This window comes from Pangasianodon hypophthalmus, chromosome 16 (assembly GCF_027358585.1).
Source record: "Pangasianodon hypophthalmus isolate fPanHyp1 chromosome 16, fPanHyp1.pri, whole genome shotgun sequence".
Taxonomy (NCBI): domain Eukaryota; kingdom Metazoa; phylum Chordata; class Actinopteri; order Siluriformes; family Pangasiidae; genus Pangasianodon; species Pangasianodon hypophthalmus.
The window spans coordinates 3,170,936-3,189,182 of NC_069725.1; the positions used below are offsets into that span (position 1 = coordinate 3,170,936).

Below are 18,247 nucleotides of genomic sequence, written 5' to 3' on the forward strand. Positions count from 1 at the left end.
TCAAGAAGGCGCGGACCACCACTGACCAATCACAGCGGAGCAGATTCGCCGTGGGCGTGGCTACGCCTGAGCTCTCTCTAGGAGAAAACACGAGCTGCCATTGTTTACGTGGTGCTGCAGCGCACAAGGCGTGTTACGTACCGAACTGTGCGTAGTGACGTTAGTGAATGAGCTGTAGTGGAAGCGTAGGGAGAGAAGCGGTCGGCTGAGAGCTGGGTGGAGCGTACCAAGAGCGGGTGTTTCCTCCATGTAGACCACGGGGCGGTTTCAGCATCTCCATCTCCGACACCGTCAGTACTGTTCTGCCTATTTTTTATTTACGCTTATTTATATTCAGGGTTTTTGGTGTTTTTCCAGAAGAGGTCATTTTTTTGTGATAAAGAGACATTTTCGAATGAACACACCCCTATTTTCTTAATAATAATTCCTACCGACCTGTCTATGTGACAGGCGCTTGAAAGCCAGAGAATAAATATTTGAATAAAAGCATTCTCATATTCAGATTTTTATTTTCCTGCGATTAAAAATATGTCAGTCACATTTTCATCAACAAGGCCGAGAGGAAAAGGTGAAGTGACCCAGCAGACCATACAGAAGGTAAATCAGCTGTTTTTTGGGCGATGAAACGCGTTTTTTTTATTATTTTTTTTAAAGATGCTTTATGTTTATTGGTGATTATTGGTGTGAAAGTGGAGAAGTGAATGGCAACTGGTCCACACTGATCTAAACAAAAGCAAGGATCTGGGTTTACACCTTATGCTTATAAACCTAAACATAATTATCAAACCTAATTCAGGTATCTTTCATGAATGCTTTTGTATCATCTGATTTTGCTTTTATAAAACCATGTAGTAATAACAATAAAATTGTTTAGATGTTTATTATACATTATAGTATAAATACTGGAATGAGGATTATGCCTTTTTCACTGATTATTCATATATATTTAATTAATTGCTTTATAATAATATAATAGTAATGCCCATATATTAATGGATAAAGCCTTGGAGTTGGTGAACACACACACACACACACACACACACACACAAAGTGTTAGCCTCTCTCCACACCTTTGTTTGCACTGGAAGGTGATGGATGTGCTGCTGTCATTTCAGTGTCACTTTAATGGAGGACATGCTGTTTGTCTTCAAATGCATTACCTGTTTTTTTCCCCCTGATTATTTCCAGTCGAAAAGGTGACATAAGGCCACAGTGATGCACTTTTAAAGCGCTTTTGCTCGAAGTAAACATTCAAGCAAAAGTGAAATGTACATAATGATGTAGTCACAATGGACAGTAGTCAATTAGCCAGGACACATTTGGAGTCTTTAATTTAACACTGGACCGATGAGGATAATGAACAATAAAGTAAAGAAAAAAAGTCTATTTTCCTGAAAATACATAATCATACACATGTTTTATCCAAATCATTAAACCACAGTGCTGTTACAGATTATTTTATTTAATATTAGATTATTATATTATAGATATATTAGATTATTTTATACTCTGTAGTAACATAATTAAAAAAATTTATTTAACAAAGAAAACATAATTGTTGATATGGTACAGTTTTCCTTCAGGAGATGTTTATTTCACATTTATGGAAGGAGTCTCCAGTGTTAGCACTTTGTAACAGTCAGTAAGGACAGAGGAGTTTATGCTGCACAATGTTTATGTTAAAGTTGCAGGGGTTTGATGTCTTATTAACTGTCTAATTACATACTGTAATTGTTCGAAATTGGTGTGGTATAAGAGGAATAAAACACTTCTGGATGTGCTGTTACAGGAAGATAATTCACTTCAGGGTGGTAACATCATTACACCACTCTGTCGATGATTATTTTCCTATAACAGCATGAAACTATGTGTTTTATTCCTTACTGAAGCAACATGATCTCATTTATAAAGAACATATTTAAATAAGGATGTAAGGACGGTACTTATTTACAAACATAAGTTCAAAGTGGAAGTATATTAATGTTACCATGTCTGGCTTTTCAAACATTTGTGGGTGGGGCCCAGTGGACAGATTGGTACCAAACTGCAGAAGAAAAAAAAAGATCATTCTCTGCTGAAATAACATTGCAGCGTTCTGCCACACTGTGAAGTTTAGTTCATGGGGTTTTTTTCTTAAATAACACTGGAACCTTTTCTTTTTTTTTAATGAAACCTGCCAACCTTCAGAGATTTTACATAGGCGCTCCTCATTTTTTTTTTTTTTTTTTTTCTCGTTTTTTGAAGATCATTTTAATTTTACTTCCAGGTTCCACATCCGTGGCATAAACCACATAAACAAGTCTGTGACGTCCCTGAAGTAGTGCATGTTGTTTGAGGTAAAGAATTGCAGAAAAGATTTTGGGTGAGACAGACGTCTATCACATATTAGCTACATTAGCCTCGTAGCTCCACAAAAAAAAAAAACTAAAGACACAGCCTCAAACCTGTTCTGTCTATTAGACCATATTTGGGGTTTATTTTTTGCCAAACAGCTCCTTTAATTTGAACAGTAATTTGCTTATTGCTATGAATTACTCCCTTTTTTTTCTACGTAGTGAGAGATTTAGATGAAATATATCAGTCTAAAATCAGGCATTGTGTGTGTGTTTCTCCTTCCCACAAGATGCTGGATGAAAATCACTATCTGATTCAGTGCATTATGGACTACCAGAGCAAAGGAAAGACTGCAGAGTGCACACAGTAAGTATTTGCTTTACAGTGCATGCACAATTATTAGGCAAATAGTATTTCTCAGCTTAATTTTATTGGGGAACAAATACAATGGTCTCAGTTGATCCTAAATGTTTATTTCACATCAAAATAGGATGTTTAACAAAGAAAAAATTAGATTTGTCTTTCTCAGGGGAAATTATTAGCATGCACAATTAATAGGCAACTAAATTAAAAAAAAAATTCACTTTCTTGTTTATTCTTCAGTCTTAAAGTATTATTTAACAAATAACTAACATAAAATAACATATAACAATTAACAAAAAAAAATTTTGACCCTTCCGAACGATTCAGTGATGAATATAGCCACCCTTCTTTTCAATAGCCGCCGTGAGCCTTCCATCCAATGAATCTGTCAGTTTCTTGATTTGTTCATGATCAATTATAGCTGACACTGCCACCACAGCCTCCCAAATGCTGTGCAAAGAGGTGAATTGTCTTCCCTCACTGTAAATCTCACGCCTGAGAATGGCCCAGAAGTTCTCAATAGGATTTAAGTCAGGTGAGGAAAGGGGCCAAGTCATCATTCTGTCATCTTCGATGCCTTTGATGGCTAGCCAGGCAGTGGTGTACCTTGATGTATGCGATGGAGCATTGTCCTGCATAAAGATCATGGCCTTCCTGAACACTGCCGACTTCTTCCTGTACCACTGCTTGACGAAAGCTCCTTCTAGTAACTGGCAGTAGGTTTGGGATTTGATTTTCAGTCCATCTTCAACCTGAAAAGGTCCAACATTATTAATGATACCAGCCTACAGCAGAACCCCTCCTCCACCTTGCTGGTGCCTCACTCGAACTGGTACTCTGTGCCCATCAGTGATCCACCCACAGGCCCACCCATCTGGTCCATCTCATTCTCATTTCATCTGTCCATCAAACCTTTGAGAAATCACTCTTCAGGTATTTCTTGGTCCAGTCATGATGCTTCAGCTTGTGAGTCTTATTCAGTGGTGGTCGTGTTTCAGCTTCCTTATCTTAGCCATGTCTCTGAGCACTTGACACCAAGTACTTCTGGACACACCTGGAAGGTTGCAGTTCTGAAATATATATATAGAACCGGTTCCTGTTTTATTCACGTTTTATTCTTCACGTTTTACTCTCCTTAAGGCTTTTTTTTTACGTTTTTTGCGACCCTGTTGAGTATTCATAACAAAACGTTTGATTGTCCAGTGATCACACCTCAATAGTTTTGCAGTCTGCAGTGTGCTACATCCCTCTGATAGGCATTTTACAATCTTTGACTTTTCAGTCTCAGTTAAATCTCTTTTTGTCCCATTTTAAAGAGGTAGAGAAGTTGCCTAATGATTATGCGCACCTTACATAGGGTGTTAATCACTTTAAGCCATACTCTCCTTCATTAAACAATTAAACTTCACCTGAAAATAATTCTACCCTGTTAGCATTCAGGTTTAGATGGTAAAAAGTTGGATAATATGCATAAAAACAATGATCAGATCATAATACTGACTCGCCTAATAAATGTGCAGGCAGTGTATTTATTAAAAACTTTATGCACAAAGCAGTTGAGGGTGACTCTCTGGCTATCACAGGATTTGTCACAACCTTATGGTCATGAATGCAACCTTCATATCCTAACTGCCCCAATTAAATTCCCATGAAACTAAAATACATGACTTCTTTCTAAATGTTGCCACAATCAATAGTACGGCGTCTGATTAACATCATCCACATTAACTTTATCTGACCTACTTACCTTTCAATACAATGTGGGCGGGGCTAAACTTAGGTTAAGGTGAATTAAAGCCTCACCGTCACCAGCCACCAGCCATTTGTTATGAATGATGCTACTCGTCCCTTCCAGATAACTTAATTATAAAAGACTTGAACATTATCTTATAATCTGAGTAGCTCACCTAGTGAACGTTACCTAGTGTACTTCCTGGTTGGCAACTGAACTGATGATCATCAAATTCAGCTATATGTTGTAAGTTATGTTGGTATTGTTATTATTATTATTATTATTATTATTCCATTATAATTTTGTGTTTAGGTATCAGCAGATTTTACACAGAAACCTGGTTTACTTGGCCACAATCGCAGACTCCAACCAAAACATGCAGTCCCTCTTACCCGCGGTAATCTTTCTTTCTTTAATTCTTTCTTTCTTCCTTTCTTTTTTCTTTCTTCATTTTTCTTCTTTTCTTTCTTTTCTCTCTTACATCCTTTTTTCATTCTGTATTCCTTCCTTCCTTTCATATATTTACTCAAAATAGCATATTAGCTGTACATAACTAAGAGAACCTTGAATTTAAATCTCTCTCTGTCTCTCGCTCTCTCTCAGCCGCCGAACCCCGGGATGAGTATGGGTGGAGGTGGGATGGGAGGGAGCAGTGCAGGAGGATCTCTACACTCTCAGAGTAATCTTAATGACAGCATGGCTCCTTCCTCACTAATGCAGAGTCAGATGAGTAACGGTGAGTCTCTCTACACCTGCACACAGCTGTCTTCCTGTACTTCCTGTCTAACTGCATGACTGTCTCACTGCCAGTGCTTTCTGTGTGTGCTGTGCCTGCTTTTCTCTACACCAATAAGTATGATTTTTATTTCAAGTATATAAAGTTTCATGTTGTGTTCTAGTAGACGCATGTTTAAATTGGAACAAAAGTGACAGGGACAAAATGTGACAGGGGGATGGATGACCTTCCAATCATCCCCAAAATTTTATGGAATATTATTTAGGATAGTATAATAGATAAAATAATATATAATATAATAGTGTAATAAATAAAAAAAAGTCAAAGCATCAGTACATACAAAATAGGTGTAATTTGGAAAAATACACTTTTGTTTCTCATTAAGTACATATTTCTTCCGTCCTTCTTCTCTATATGTCTCAATTTCTATTATATTGTTTTTCTTTCTATATTCCTTCCTTCCTTCCTTGCTTCCTTCCCTCCTTCCTACTTTCTTTCCTTCCCTCCTTCTCTTCATTTTTCCTTTCTCTTACATCCTTTTGACTGTCCTTACTTCCTTCTAGGTGATATGAAATGAAAAGCGTGACATGCTTAAATTAAATTAAATAATTTAAGGAACATCTTCAAGCTTCACACTTTCTCATCAACTTCAGTCACTTTGATTCCCTACTACTGTATAATCCCTCCACTCAATCCTTGTCTTTCTTTTTTTCTGTCCTTTTCTGCTGATGAACTGAATGTGTGTGTATCTCGTGCCATTGATCCTGGTTGCGCATTTGACTGTGAGTGTGTGTTATCAGGCCCAAGTCACACCCCCATGCAGCAGCAGCAGCAGTCCGGCCCTTCCACCGCGTCCATGGGCTCCGGGTCGAGCTTCACTCACTCAGTGCCCTCATCCTCATCGTCACAGGGCACAGCACTGTACCCGCCCTCCCGCACCAACCTCAACATACAGAACAGCCAAGGTGAGCCCAGAGAGCGCTCGCCCTGTCAATCACCACTCAACCAGACACCTGATTGGACAGGACAGGAATCGGATTCTTGTATGGACCAATGTTCTGATAATCATTAGTTAAGTGTTCACCCGGTGTATACATCAGGATTAACACTGAGAGACTAGAGTCCCTAGTGTCAGGGCTTTGTCACAGTCAGAGGTAAAGCTGTAGCTTTAATCTTTCTGCCATAGGTATGTCTTCAGGACAGAGGAGTTTATACTTTCTGGTTTCTCAGGAATATGACAAGTTGCATTTTTTTGTCATATTAACTTCAGGGAAGAAAAAAAGAGAGGCTATTGAGGGAACGACTTTATAGCTGCTATAGTTTATAGCTGCTATGACATAAGTGATAAAAGGAACTAACTTGTTTCAGGGATGTTTCATAACATTAAATGTAACTATAAACGAGTAGAATGAGGAGGGAGAAATAAAACACTTTGGCATGTGCTGAAAATAATCATCTTCGGGGTAGTAAAGTAATAGTAATGCCTGGATTGTACTTGCTTTTAACTACCTGTACATGTACACAAGGTGACTGCTGCATGTATACAGTCATTGGAAGCATGTGCACGTCCTTAGAAATTAGAAAGTGTCCGCTTGGTGCAATACCGGTGTAAATGGTAGGGGACAGTATAGCACAGTGTGACACTGTGTCCACAACTAACTAAACAAACTGGAGGTGTGTATTAACGCTAGTTGTGTACTATTCTAGACAGTTATTCAGTACTAACACTGACTGATTTTCCTATTACTGTTAGTGTTTGAATTTTAAAAACTCACATGTAGCCTCCAAACCTACTGAGATGTCTGTCTTCTGAATTTTCTAGATTTGTAAATACTTTTGAATGTAAGGTCAGAGCTCATGACAATAATCATGATGGCAGCAGGATGACTGAAAGAAAGACAGAGCTCGCCAACCATCACTGTGCATGAAAACACTAACATTTTACAGTTCAGACTGGAAACCTAACGGACAGGGATGTTTCAGTTGTGACGTGCCGTCTAGTCGATGTTGCTTTTATACCCCCCAGATGTTAAAAAGATATGCAAGCGAGTGTGTGAACAATGCCGCTCGCATTGCCACTGCTTCTGCGTGTGCACGCAAAATCATATATCAGGTATAAACTAGGCCTAACTACGCTTAATCATACGAGCCCGTCATTGATTATTTTTCTAAAATAGCACGCTCCAATGTGTTTTATTCCTTACTTAGTTACAAAAGTGTTGGTTTTGTGGGTAGTACAAACTGTGAGTAACCTTTGCCATTTCAATATCTTTATTAAGTGTGGCAGAATTTCTGTAATGTCAAAGACACGTAGGCAGCAAATCCTGTATAAATCTTGTATAAACTCTACTCTCACTAATTACATGGACATGTTGCCCGTCAAAACTGTGTTCACACATGAACAGAAAGTCTAGCTAATCTAGCAAGCAAAAGCTAACTTAGCAAGTGAATGTTAACTAGCAAATGAAAGCTAAACTACCAGATGAAAATTAACATAGCAAGCAAAAGCTAAAAAAAAAAGGGCACAAATAAACCAGTGAGCAAAATCTGCTAAACATTGCTAACTCTGCTTCCTTGCTAACTCTGTAATTGGGACAGTTAATGCATGCACCGTTGAACAATTCTGATTTCCGATGCTTGTACCATTGTGTTTAGTTTCGTGGGTGTGGCATAGCAGGCTGGCAGTCACTGACAGAGGAATGTCAATCAAGCATTTGCTTTAGAACTTTAGGCTGTGTCCGTTAGGACAGGTCTTAGGTGGGTCTAAGTTGAGCTGCTGTTTGAGAGTTTTATTACATTTCTATATTGTGGCTTTTTTTTTTTTTCATTTTTGCTTGATGTTTAATATACCAGGGTGTCCAAAATACATATTTCATATTGTTGTATTAGGGTTCCAAAGTTCCTGTGCTTGAATAAGAGGCAGAAGACAGCCAAAGACAAACACATTCAGTTCATCACGGTGATTATTTCCCCTCCTCCTTTAACAATCCCCCCAACATTTGACTCCTCTCTAACGAGTTTAATCAACATTTTCTCTCCATGCAAGCACTTACCCTAGCTTGGCTTCTGCTATTTATTTCACAGTTAATTTCTCCCTACGAGTTTCCCCTTACAAGTTCTTCTCTACTAGTTTTTCAGTTTTCTCTGGCTGTTTCTGATGCTTCTCCTTGACCTCCATGATGTTTTTTGACTTCAGATTTTATTTAGATATAACTAGTGTTACAGTAATATGTGATTTTCCTCAGTCTCTATGATGCATCAGCAAGGTTCAGGACCCCATTACTCCTCTTCTGGAGGTCAGCACTATCAGGGGCAGCAAACCATGGGCATGATGGGACAGAGTAATCAAGGCAACAGTATGGTATCACAAAGGCCAATTGGAAGCTATCGTCCTGCTCAGCAAGGTAAGTCTGGTGTAATTCCTGTATGGTTTGGTTTGGCTAGATGAAGCGTTTAGATTCACTTTTGATTGCATAAATGCAGTGTGATGGTTGATGCATGAGAGAAACATTCACATTTACATATAGCCTTTGGCTAATGCTGTTATCCTGAACTTAAGGGGCAATATACAAGTGTTTGGACAGTCTGTAAGGATTCATAACCTGAAAGACTAAAGACTAATTCTGGTTCACACACATATGACAGATCTAGTCAATAACCAAAAAGTAACAGATAATAGGATAATAGAACTATTATCCTAGATAATGTCTCAAAAGGTTTCAAGACCTACCAGGAAAAAAATGTAGATATCGGACCTCATTTATCAAGCTGGATACAAACATTTATTTGGAAATTTTTCTACAAGAGCATTTACCCAAGAAATGTGGTATTCTTGAAAAACTAGTTTGTTTGGAAAAAAATTTAGTATCCTACAAGAGCTCCTGAGTTTGTATAAATTTATGTATAAGGAGGCTCGCTAATTCACTAAACCTTGATCAGTCGGATTCAAATCATACAATTGTTCCGAGTTAATGTTATATTTGAATTATGCTGTCAAGATTAAATCACTTCAATATCACACGAATTAATGAAAATATTGTGAAACTCAGTTGTTTCATATTAGTTGAAAGAACGCAATCCAACACAAATTCATTAATTAAGACAAAAAAATATTAGCAATTCAGTTAGGACAGTAATGGCACATTATAAAATTAGGATCGGACAGTGAGTGTCTAAGTTGGCCGACGCGCTGCGGTGGCTGAGCGGCATTACTCAAAGATGCATGCGCATGTTTTGCTTACGAGGCGTTCTCTCATCTATTAGTCGTCAGTTTGTCGTTTTCAGCTTTGTGTGAACTTTGCCTTTTATGTGAATTCATAGAAAATCATCATTACCCTTTGGAAATCCAGCAGGAACTTTGAGTTTGGTCTGACCTACTAAAACATTTACACACTTTGTTCAAAGATAATAAATGAGGCCCACTGGGTTGATGGATTGATCTGGTAGAGGCTCATTCCAGCATTGACTAGCCTGCACCCTACAAAACCAAGATCTAGCCTTACATGCCTGGTTAGAGCTCAGGGAAGGACATGCCAGGACATTCTGATATAGCATATAAAGGGTAACAGTTGCAGCCTGGAAATGACTAGAGCTTGTAGGCAAATTTAAGCTGTTTCTATAGTCAAGGAATTTTGTATTCTTCTAGTGAAGAAAGCTCAAGCATCAGTTGGTTGATGTAATGTGTGCAGAGAAGCACAGGGGAGTGCTTAGCCAGTCGGTACAATGGGGTCCAAAAGTCTGAGACCAAAAATGTTTCTATTTTGAATTCTTTTCTAATTTAGTACAATATTTTTCACTACAAATTATATTATCAGCAGCAACTTGGGTGAAAATTAGAAGCTTAGAAATATTTATACGAATTTCAGAATTTCTTATTTCGTATTTGGTACATCCCCCTTTTGCTTTAATGATAGCATACACTCGAGCTGGCACGGACTACACAAGTTTGTGTAAAACCCGATGATCAAATCCATCAGCATGTCATCTGAACATGTGTTTCAAAGAGATAAGACTCAAGGAAAATTGGACCTACTGTATAAAGGAGTTAAAGTACAATATCACAAATTTCCTTACATTTACCTAAAAATAGTGCAGAATCTTGAATTCAGTTTTAAATGAAAAAATCCCAGATTTTCGATGTCTCATACTTTTGGACCCCACTGTAGATCAGTTCTGCTTTGTTCCGATTTAGTTTCAGATGATGGGTCTCCATCCAGGAAGTCAGAAAGGCATGCAATCTGAAATCTTCTGTGAGATTTGGGAGGTGGATGAGAATGGCAGAGCCATTGTCATTTCTTTGGTGTACATGATCGTTTGGTTTGATTTATTGCGCTTGGATTTTTAATAAGGTTTTTCTTAATAAAATGTTTCAGAAGATTTTAAAGGAAATAGTAATATCTGGAGTTTCTGCACACCAGAAATAAAACAATCTTTTTTCCCTTTTCAGCACTGCTGGAATTTCATTTGCATCTCTTTTCTTGTACATACATACTTTGCTAATTCCATTTTTATGCCATTTTTCTTTTTTAATTTAGACCCTGCATTTTTTCACTCTGTTCCAAATTAGGGAATATTTTTGCAACATTTCATGCTGCATATAAGCTGATTTGTTCATCTTTACATTATTTTTTCCCTCATAATGAGATTGCTACATCCTAAGCTTTTCATACAAGTTCGTTATAGTCAATAATCTATTCATTCTCACAAATAAAGCCAATAATTCAATTCTATCTCTCAGGAAAGACATGGAAGGCATCTCAAACAACACAGACTCCCTCAGTATGAGCCCACCATAGTATATTCTCTCTAGATCCACTTTTATACTCCTGAAGCCACTTATTCACCCCTCTGCTTCTTCTGCAGTGGAGGACTTGGGGCATTTGATCAGATCAGATCTGATTAACCAACCGTGGTGTCGCCCTGTGTTTCAGGATCGCAGTACATGGGTCAGGAGGAGTTCTACGGAGAGCAGTACGGACACACTCCGAGCTCCAGCGAGCCTATAAACCAGCAGTATTACCCTGATGGTAATCACATGGACCCTCACACACACTCATACAAGCGATTTACATGCTTATCCACCTCCCTAAAACATCTAGCACACCTTCTACTTCTGCCTCGTTTACATTTTCTCTTTTCTAGTTTTTTTAAACATTTTCACACTTATGTGCAGTTCATTAATTGCAAAATCAAACGTGTTTTTCTGATTTTATATGTATTTTGTATTTTCTAAATTACAGATTTTTAAGCTAAGTCTCAGATCAGGTTTTTTCTTTAATTGTGAGCGCCTTTGGTGTGCCGAAATTTCAGATCTGGTACCTTCTTGTTTTTATTTTGTATGGAATTAGGTATGGAGATGTGTGCAGTACATGACTGGACAAGAAGTGTGCTTTGTCTTTCAGTATTGGGAAATGAATTAGTGCTTGAACGATATATAGTGTATATGAAAATTATAACTTTCCAACCCTCTATGATGGTCATTGTTACATTACAGTATTTGCTTAAAGTTCTCGATTTTAATCGGCCAAACACAAGCATCTTCTTTTCACTTCTTTGCTCAACTAAGTGTGTACCATAAAAAAAACAAAATAAAATAATTTCGCTAATCTACCAAGATAAATAAATGCAGTTATATTAGTTAGATTATTACTCCAGCTGTACTTTTGCGAGTTCCAATCTCATTGGCTATTTGCACCATAGCTAGTCTGGCTTGTGTGAGTTTGGTAGCAAGTTAGGTCACGTGGGGTGAACTTTAATTTATAAATAAAAATTTTACCCAAGTTTCCCTGCAAGTTATAACTTGTTAGGCTACTATCACATAATTAAAACCAGAAGCCAAATAGGTGAACTCCTGCATTGATGTATGATGAAATTTGTGATTGGCTGATCATATTGAACTCAAGCTCCATTCTTGCTGACTGTTGACCCAGGGATGTCTGTCACTTGATAAAATCAGGACAAGCTAGTGTTACTTATGTACAAGCAAATAATAATTTTAAAAAATATATATTTTGCCCCTGTAGGTCACAGTGAGTACTCATATCAGCAGCCTTCTTATGGGGAGCAGAGTTATGAGAGGTCATTTGAAGACTCATCACAACACTATTATGAAGGCGGTGGGTAGAAAAACATAATGTGACACGTATTGTGACACTTTAGATGAATGTTGTAGATATAACATTTTTGTGTTGTTGTTGTAGGGAACCCTCAGTATAGCCAACAGCAGTCACAATATCAGCAGAGCTCAGGTCAGCAGCAGCCATTCAACCAACAGCAGTACCAATCACAGCCAGGATACAGCAGCCAAGGACAGGGTTACGGTAAGAATGCAAACACACACACAACCTTAAACACTTGTATTACTGTCAGAATAAAAGACATGCTGTCATAGCAGTTTTTAAAATAAAGAATGTGTGAAAATGATGTTCAGACAGATTTCAGTTTTATACAAGGATTTCCCGAACAGTTAAACAATAGATTTATATATAAAGTTGAAAACCATATGCTTTGAATAATGAGTAGCAACTGATTAAAATTTTTGTCATTATTTGAGATTTTTACTTAACTCAGCAGCATAAATTGTCGAAACAATTCATAATTATAGATCCTACATAAGTAAAAAATCTCTATACATACATTGCGATGTACCTTATACTTATATACTTATATTTACCATCTAGTATCTGGAAGTCTTAGAATCTCAATAAGAACTAGAGCTAAACCTTTGATTGATTGTTGATAGGTGAATTTCTGAATCGCATTAGTAATGCCATGATTGGGGTGGGATTTATGTGTTTGTTGGACATTGGTGATGTTTGATGTTGCTGTGTAGGTGTTTGATGGAAAATGTTCATATGTTTTGGTGTTTGGTCAGTTATGTTGGTATTAGGTTGAGAGTGTTGGTGTTTGGTGAAGAATGCTGTTTGGTGGAGAATGTTAGTGTTTGGTGAATGTTGGTGTTGGGTGAAATATGTTAGTGTTTGGTGGGGAATGTTGCGTTTTTGTTGAAGTATGTATGTCGGTGAGTGATGGAAAATCTGGATGTTTGGTGGAGTATGTTGGTGTTTGATGCATAATGTTGGTGGAATATGTTGGTGTTTTGGAGAGGTTTTTGGTGGAGTATGTTGGTGTTTGCTGAACAATATTTCATTTTGTCTGAGAATGTCAGGTAGGACGGAGAATGGTGGTGTTTGTTGGTGTTTGCTGAAGTATGGTGTTGCTTCATGGAGAATGTTGGTGTTGGGAATGTTGGGATTTATGCATTTGATAGAGAGTGGTTGTGTTTGATGGTTACATCATGTGCTTTGGTGTTTGGAGAATATTGGTGTTTTGAGGAGAATGTTGGTGTTTGGAGATGTATATTGGTATTTGGAGAGTGTTGGTGTATAATGAAGAATGGTGATCCATGGAGAATGTTGGTGTTTGGTGAAGTATATTGGTGTTTGGTAGAAAATGATGTTTGGAGAATGTTGGTATTTGATGGAGAATGCTGATGTTTTGGTTTAGTGAAGTATTTGGTAAGAATGTTGGTGTTTCATGGAGGACCCTTGTATGTTTTGGTGTTTGGTGAAGTATGTTGTTGTTTGGTGAAGAATGGTGTGCTCAGGCTGCCCAGAGGTTAGGTGACCCCAGAGGAAAGACACAGGATCCAGTTAATGCTAAGGCATTCATAAAAATTGTGATACATTTACACTCAGACACACTCATCCATTTTCCTTCTTTTTTTTAGGTCCAGGACAGGGAGGTCCATCTCAGTACTCTCAGTATCAGCAGGGTCAGAGTCAGCAGTATTCCTCATATCGATCCACACAATCTACTCCTGGCTCTCAAACACAGAGATCGTACACTTATGAACAGGTACAACATGCACACAGTACATACATCAAAATCTGTAACACGTTAGAGTCTGATGTAGGCAAATGTAATTGCTGAGACCAAAAATCTTTGAAAATCTATATGTTGGGTCAGAGTACCTGCAGACAGGGTTAATGTGGAAAAATCAATCATTGTAATACAAATGGACAAGCAGTGGTACACCAGACAACAGTAATTAAAACAGGGGATCACTGAAGCAAAGAAACTATGAGACTGGGAAACATGGAGAAACTTGGGGTCTAGGGTAATAAAGAAACTATTAAACTAAGGAGACTACAGAATTTGGAGACTTAAAAAACAAGGAGATTGGAAAAACTACAACACTAAGTAGACAAAAAAACTGAAGATATAAGGATAGCATGAGAAAGGAAAATAGGAGACTATGTGCTAGAAAGATAGGAAACTGAGAGACTCGTATCCCATGCGATTGATCATAATTACTACAGACATCCTCTGGCAACATTATTTAACAGCCATATGTCTGGAAATCTTATCCCAATTTGGATAGTACTTAAGGAAATGTTTATGTTGTCTTAACACTAAACATTTGTCTATAAAAGTATTCTTCAGTCTGCATTTATGAATTATATACATATGTATTTTTTTCTTTGCAGGGTCAATATGGAAACTACCAGCAGTAAAGATACTCCGCCAAATCGACTATTCGTAAAACCAATCAAATGAACAGGATCGCATATACTGTGTTCTTAAGCTGACCATTGTGTCGTGCTGACCAGTGAGAAAATTGGCTTGTTCAAAAATAATTCAGCTTCCATCTTCTTATGCAGACTGAGATTGGAAACCACTCTCACTGTCTGTCTGTTTAACAGTTTAATATCCTGGCTACTTTCTTTCACCTACCTCCTCTTCAGTTCTCACAGGGATTTAGAGCTTATATCTCTGTACAGAGATAAGGTATATATCAGACAAAACAAAACAGACTAACAATACAAATTCTACTGAATAATTTCAGCATCTGTTTATATAAAGTGTGTAAAATAAGTGTGTTTTAACATTCCTAGTGTCCATCAGATGGAGTTATGTGTTATGGTGTAAAGGTGCAGGAGTTTGCTAGTTTCACGTACTGTTAACAAGACCTCAGTATGTTTTTTTCTAATTTTTCTCTATTTAATTCTTTCTATTTTTATAGCCGTTTTTACAGTTTTCAAAAGAAGCAGTTTAAGAAGGGGTACGAAACCCAAGATTCTCCAGCAAATAGCAGCGATCTCCAACAAGCACGCAACATTCACAACCACACACCAACCTCCACGAAACACCAGTATTCTACAACAAGCACCGTCATTCACCATCCAATACCATTAAATGGCAACAATTCAACAGTAGTCATCAAACACCAATATTCACCATCCAACAATCCTAAAACACCAACATTCTTCATCAAACACCATTAAACGCCAATATTCACCATCCAACAATCATTAAACACCAACAATCACCAATATTCTTCGTCAGAAATCGATATTCACCACCCAATAGCATAAAACACCAACATTTAACATGCAACACCTTAAACACCAACATTTTTCATTAAACACCAATATTCACCATCCAACACCATTAAACACCACCATTCACCAATATTCCTAATGAAACACCAACATCCAACACTGTAAAAACACCAATATTATTCATTAAACACCAACATTCACCAACATATATTAACTTTCTATCCCTCGCAACAACAACAGTTTATTTGTTGGCATCTGAAGTGAATGTTCAGGTTATCTATAGAAATTCTGTAATTTTTCTAACTGATTTGTTATGATATATTTGCTATATTGTGCACTCTAAGTTCGATTTTATTGTCTCTGTTCCATCTGTACATAAACTGTGAAGAAGTGTGAAAATATGGAAGAATTATATCATAGTTAAATTGATTTATCACTCAATTACTCACTCATATATGTGCTTTATATGTACATTATTGCTGATTTTGTGTTCTTTTGTGTATTGTTCATATTTTATACAAAGTATTCACTCATCATAGTAGCCCATAACAAGGCATGTGCCAATATAAAACTTTTATAACAAAGTAATCATTCCAATATATAAAAGTTTCTCTAATAACACCTTACACAGGGACTTGTATAGTGGACACGCCACATAAACAGATGATATGGTAAAGTTTTCTGTGAGGACACGTTTATTTAGTATTTTTGGAAGGAGTCTCCGTTGTCAGCACTTTGTAACAGTCAGAGGTAAAGTTGTATCTTTTAGTTTTTAGGCACGGGAAAGTCTTCAGTGCAGAGATCTATGTGGTTTCTCTGTAACAAGCTGCATTTTTTTGTTTTGTTTTGTTAACTTCAAGAGAGAGAAAAAAGAGAGGCTGGTGAGGAAACTACTCTTTATAGCTGCTATAGCATAAATCATGGTCATTCCACAACATAAATGTTGCTATAAATGAATAAAATTATGACATGTCATACTTTAATAAACAAAAATTGTTAGCACCGGCAAACTGCTGTGGTATGCGAGAAATAAAACGCTTTGGGATGTGCAGTTATTGGACAATAGTCAACTTTGGGGTGGTAGCAGTAACTCCGCTTCATTACACCACCCCGTTGTTGATTATGCTCCTATAACAGCATGTCCCTGAATGTTTTATTCCTTACTTATCAGCACATGACTACCTGCAACCAGATAAATAATTTTGTCTGTCTATTTACAAACCTTCATATTATTTTTATTTGGTTGTTTTTCCAGAACTAGCAGGGTTAATTTACTTTGCACCTTATTTTAATTTTGTTGAATGAATGAACATATTTATCAGACCTGGACATTCAACCTCTCCTTTAGCATGACCTCATATGACATATTTCTAACCGTATGTCAGTCATTTGTTGCAGTTTTTTGTTTGTTTTTAAATTTTTATCCGTATATTTTGACATTTTAACTGTAATTTTTTTTTTATTGCTTGCTGAATTCCAGGAACACAGAAGATTAAATCTGTGACCAATTATAGCCAAAGCTTACAACCTGTATGTTTTATATTTTGTAGATATTTTGAATTAAACATTCTTTTTCAATGTACTTTCATTTTATGAATGTAATGTTTATTTATATACAGGTTCAGGGTGTTTTCAGTGTAATGTGATCAGTCTGATTTTAGTCCAGCTTCAGTCTTACTTATATAAGGGAGACTAATGTTTGTTTAAAAGATTTTATATCTATTTTTTATTTATATTCTTCTTTAGCCTTGTTAGTTTCCTAACTGATGGACATGAAATGATTTTTTGTGGTGTTTTCCATTGATCCAATTATATAGCCATTTCATTTACATTTCTTGTAATAACAATTTCATATTAATATTAACTAATGCAGGGATAATTGCAGGTTACTCATGTTACATATGTATTAATTTCCACATTTAAACTTTTTTTTTTCAGAGATATGAATGTACCACTCGTTACTTATCATTTGACAAAATACATTTTGACAACTAAACTGTACTTGTAATATATGTATGGTCTGCTTTTGTTACAGTTTGGTAGAAAAAGAAAATAAAATGAGCTTTTGGCTTAAGGAATTGAATAATGTTACACTATATGGCCAAAGGTATGTGGGCACTTGACCATTGAACATAACATTGCAAAACCATGAGAGATAATATTGATTTAGTCCCCCTTTGCTGCTATAACAGCCTTCACTCTTCTGGAAAGGCTTTGAACTAGAGTTTGGACTGTGGCTGTGGGGATTTGTCCCTTCAGCCACAAGAGGTTGGTCACTGATGTCCAGCAAGAAGGCCTGGTGTGAAGTTGGTGTTGTAGTTTGTCACAAAGGTGTTCAGTGGGGTTGAGGTCAGGGCTCTGTGCAGGACACTCGAGTTCTTCCACTCCAACCTTGGCAAACCATGTCTTCATGGAGCTTGCTTTGTGCACAGGGGCATTGTCATGGAGGAACAGGTTTGGGCATCTTAGTTCCAGTGAAGGGAAATTGTAAATCTAGAGCATACAAAGACATTCTATACAATTGTGTTTCCAGCTTTTTGTCAACAGTTTGGAGAAGACCCTCAAATGGGTGTGATGGTCAGGTGTCCACATACTTTTGGCCATATAGTGTATCACAAGTAGTGATTAAAAAACACTAATAAGAACTTATAATTAATAATACTGCTGATAAATTTAGATATAGTTTTTGTTCCAAATATCTATTTGCTTTAGTTGAAGTTAACTGGACAAAGTAAATAA

The 18,247-nt window shown here is 37.0% G+C and overlaps 1 protein-coding gene across 4 annotated transcripts; it reads left to right on the forward strand.

Moving 5' to 3' along the window:
- Positions 1-216: 216 nt before the first annotated feature.
- LOC113545547 (SS18L1 subunit of BAF chromatin remodeling complex) lies at positions 217-18,146 on the forward strand. 4 transcript variants are annotated; one of them, XR_003404625.3, is made up of 12 exons: positions 218-597; positions 2,624-2,700; positions 4,742-4,826; positions 5,033-5,165; positions 5,966-6,130; positions 8,411-8,569; positions 11,096-11,191; positions 12,188-12,280; positions 12,365-12,484; positions 13,894-14,021; positions 14,654-14,954; positions 15,190-18,145. XR_003404625.3 is itself a non-coding variant. In XM_026944940.3 (11 exons), the coding sequence occupies exons 1-11, from the start codon at positions 529-531 to the stop codon at positions 14,678-14,680; spliced, it is 1,152 nt and encodes a 383-aa protein (XP_026800741.1). In that variant the 5' UTR covers positions 218-528; the 3' UTR covers positions 14,681-18,145. The 4 variants fall into 4 exon arrangements, 3 of the variants coding, with proteins under 3 accessions (XP_026800743.1, XP_026800741.1, XP_026800744.1); XM_026944940.3 differs by having other exon boundaries at positions 14,654-18,145; XM_026944942.3 differs by lacking the exon at positions 11,096-11,191 and having other exon boundaries at positions 217-597; positions 14,654-18,146.
- Positions 18,147-18,247: the final 101 nt, after the last annotated feature.

Coding starts and splice junctions, on each gene's coding strand:
- LOC113545547 (XM_026944940.3), top strand. CDS start 529: ATGTCAGTCACATTTTCATCAACAAGGCCGAGAGGAAAAGGTGAAGTG. Junction 598..2,623: donor CCCAGCAGACCATACAGAAG/GTAAATCAGCTG, acceptor CCTTCCCACAAG/ATGCTGGATGAAAATCACTA. Junction 12,485..13,893: donor CAGCCAAGGACAGGGTTACG/GTAAGAATGCAA, acceptor TCTTTTTTTTAG/GTCCAGGACAGGGAGGTCCA.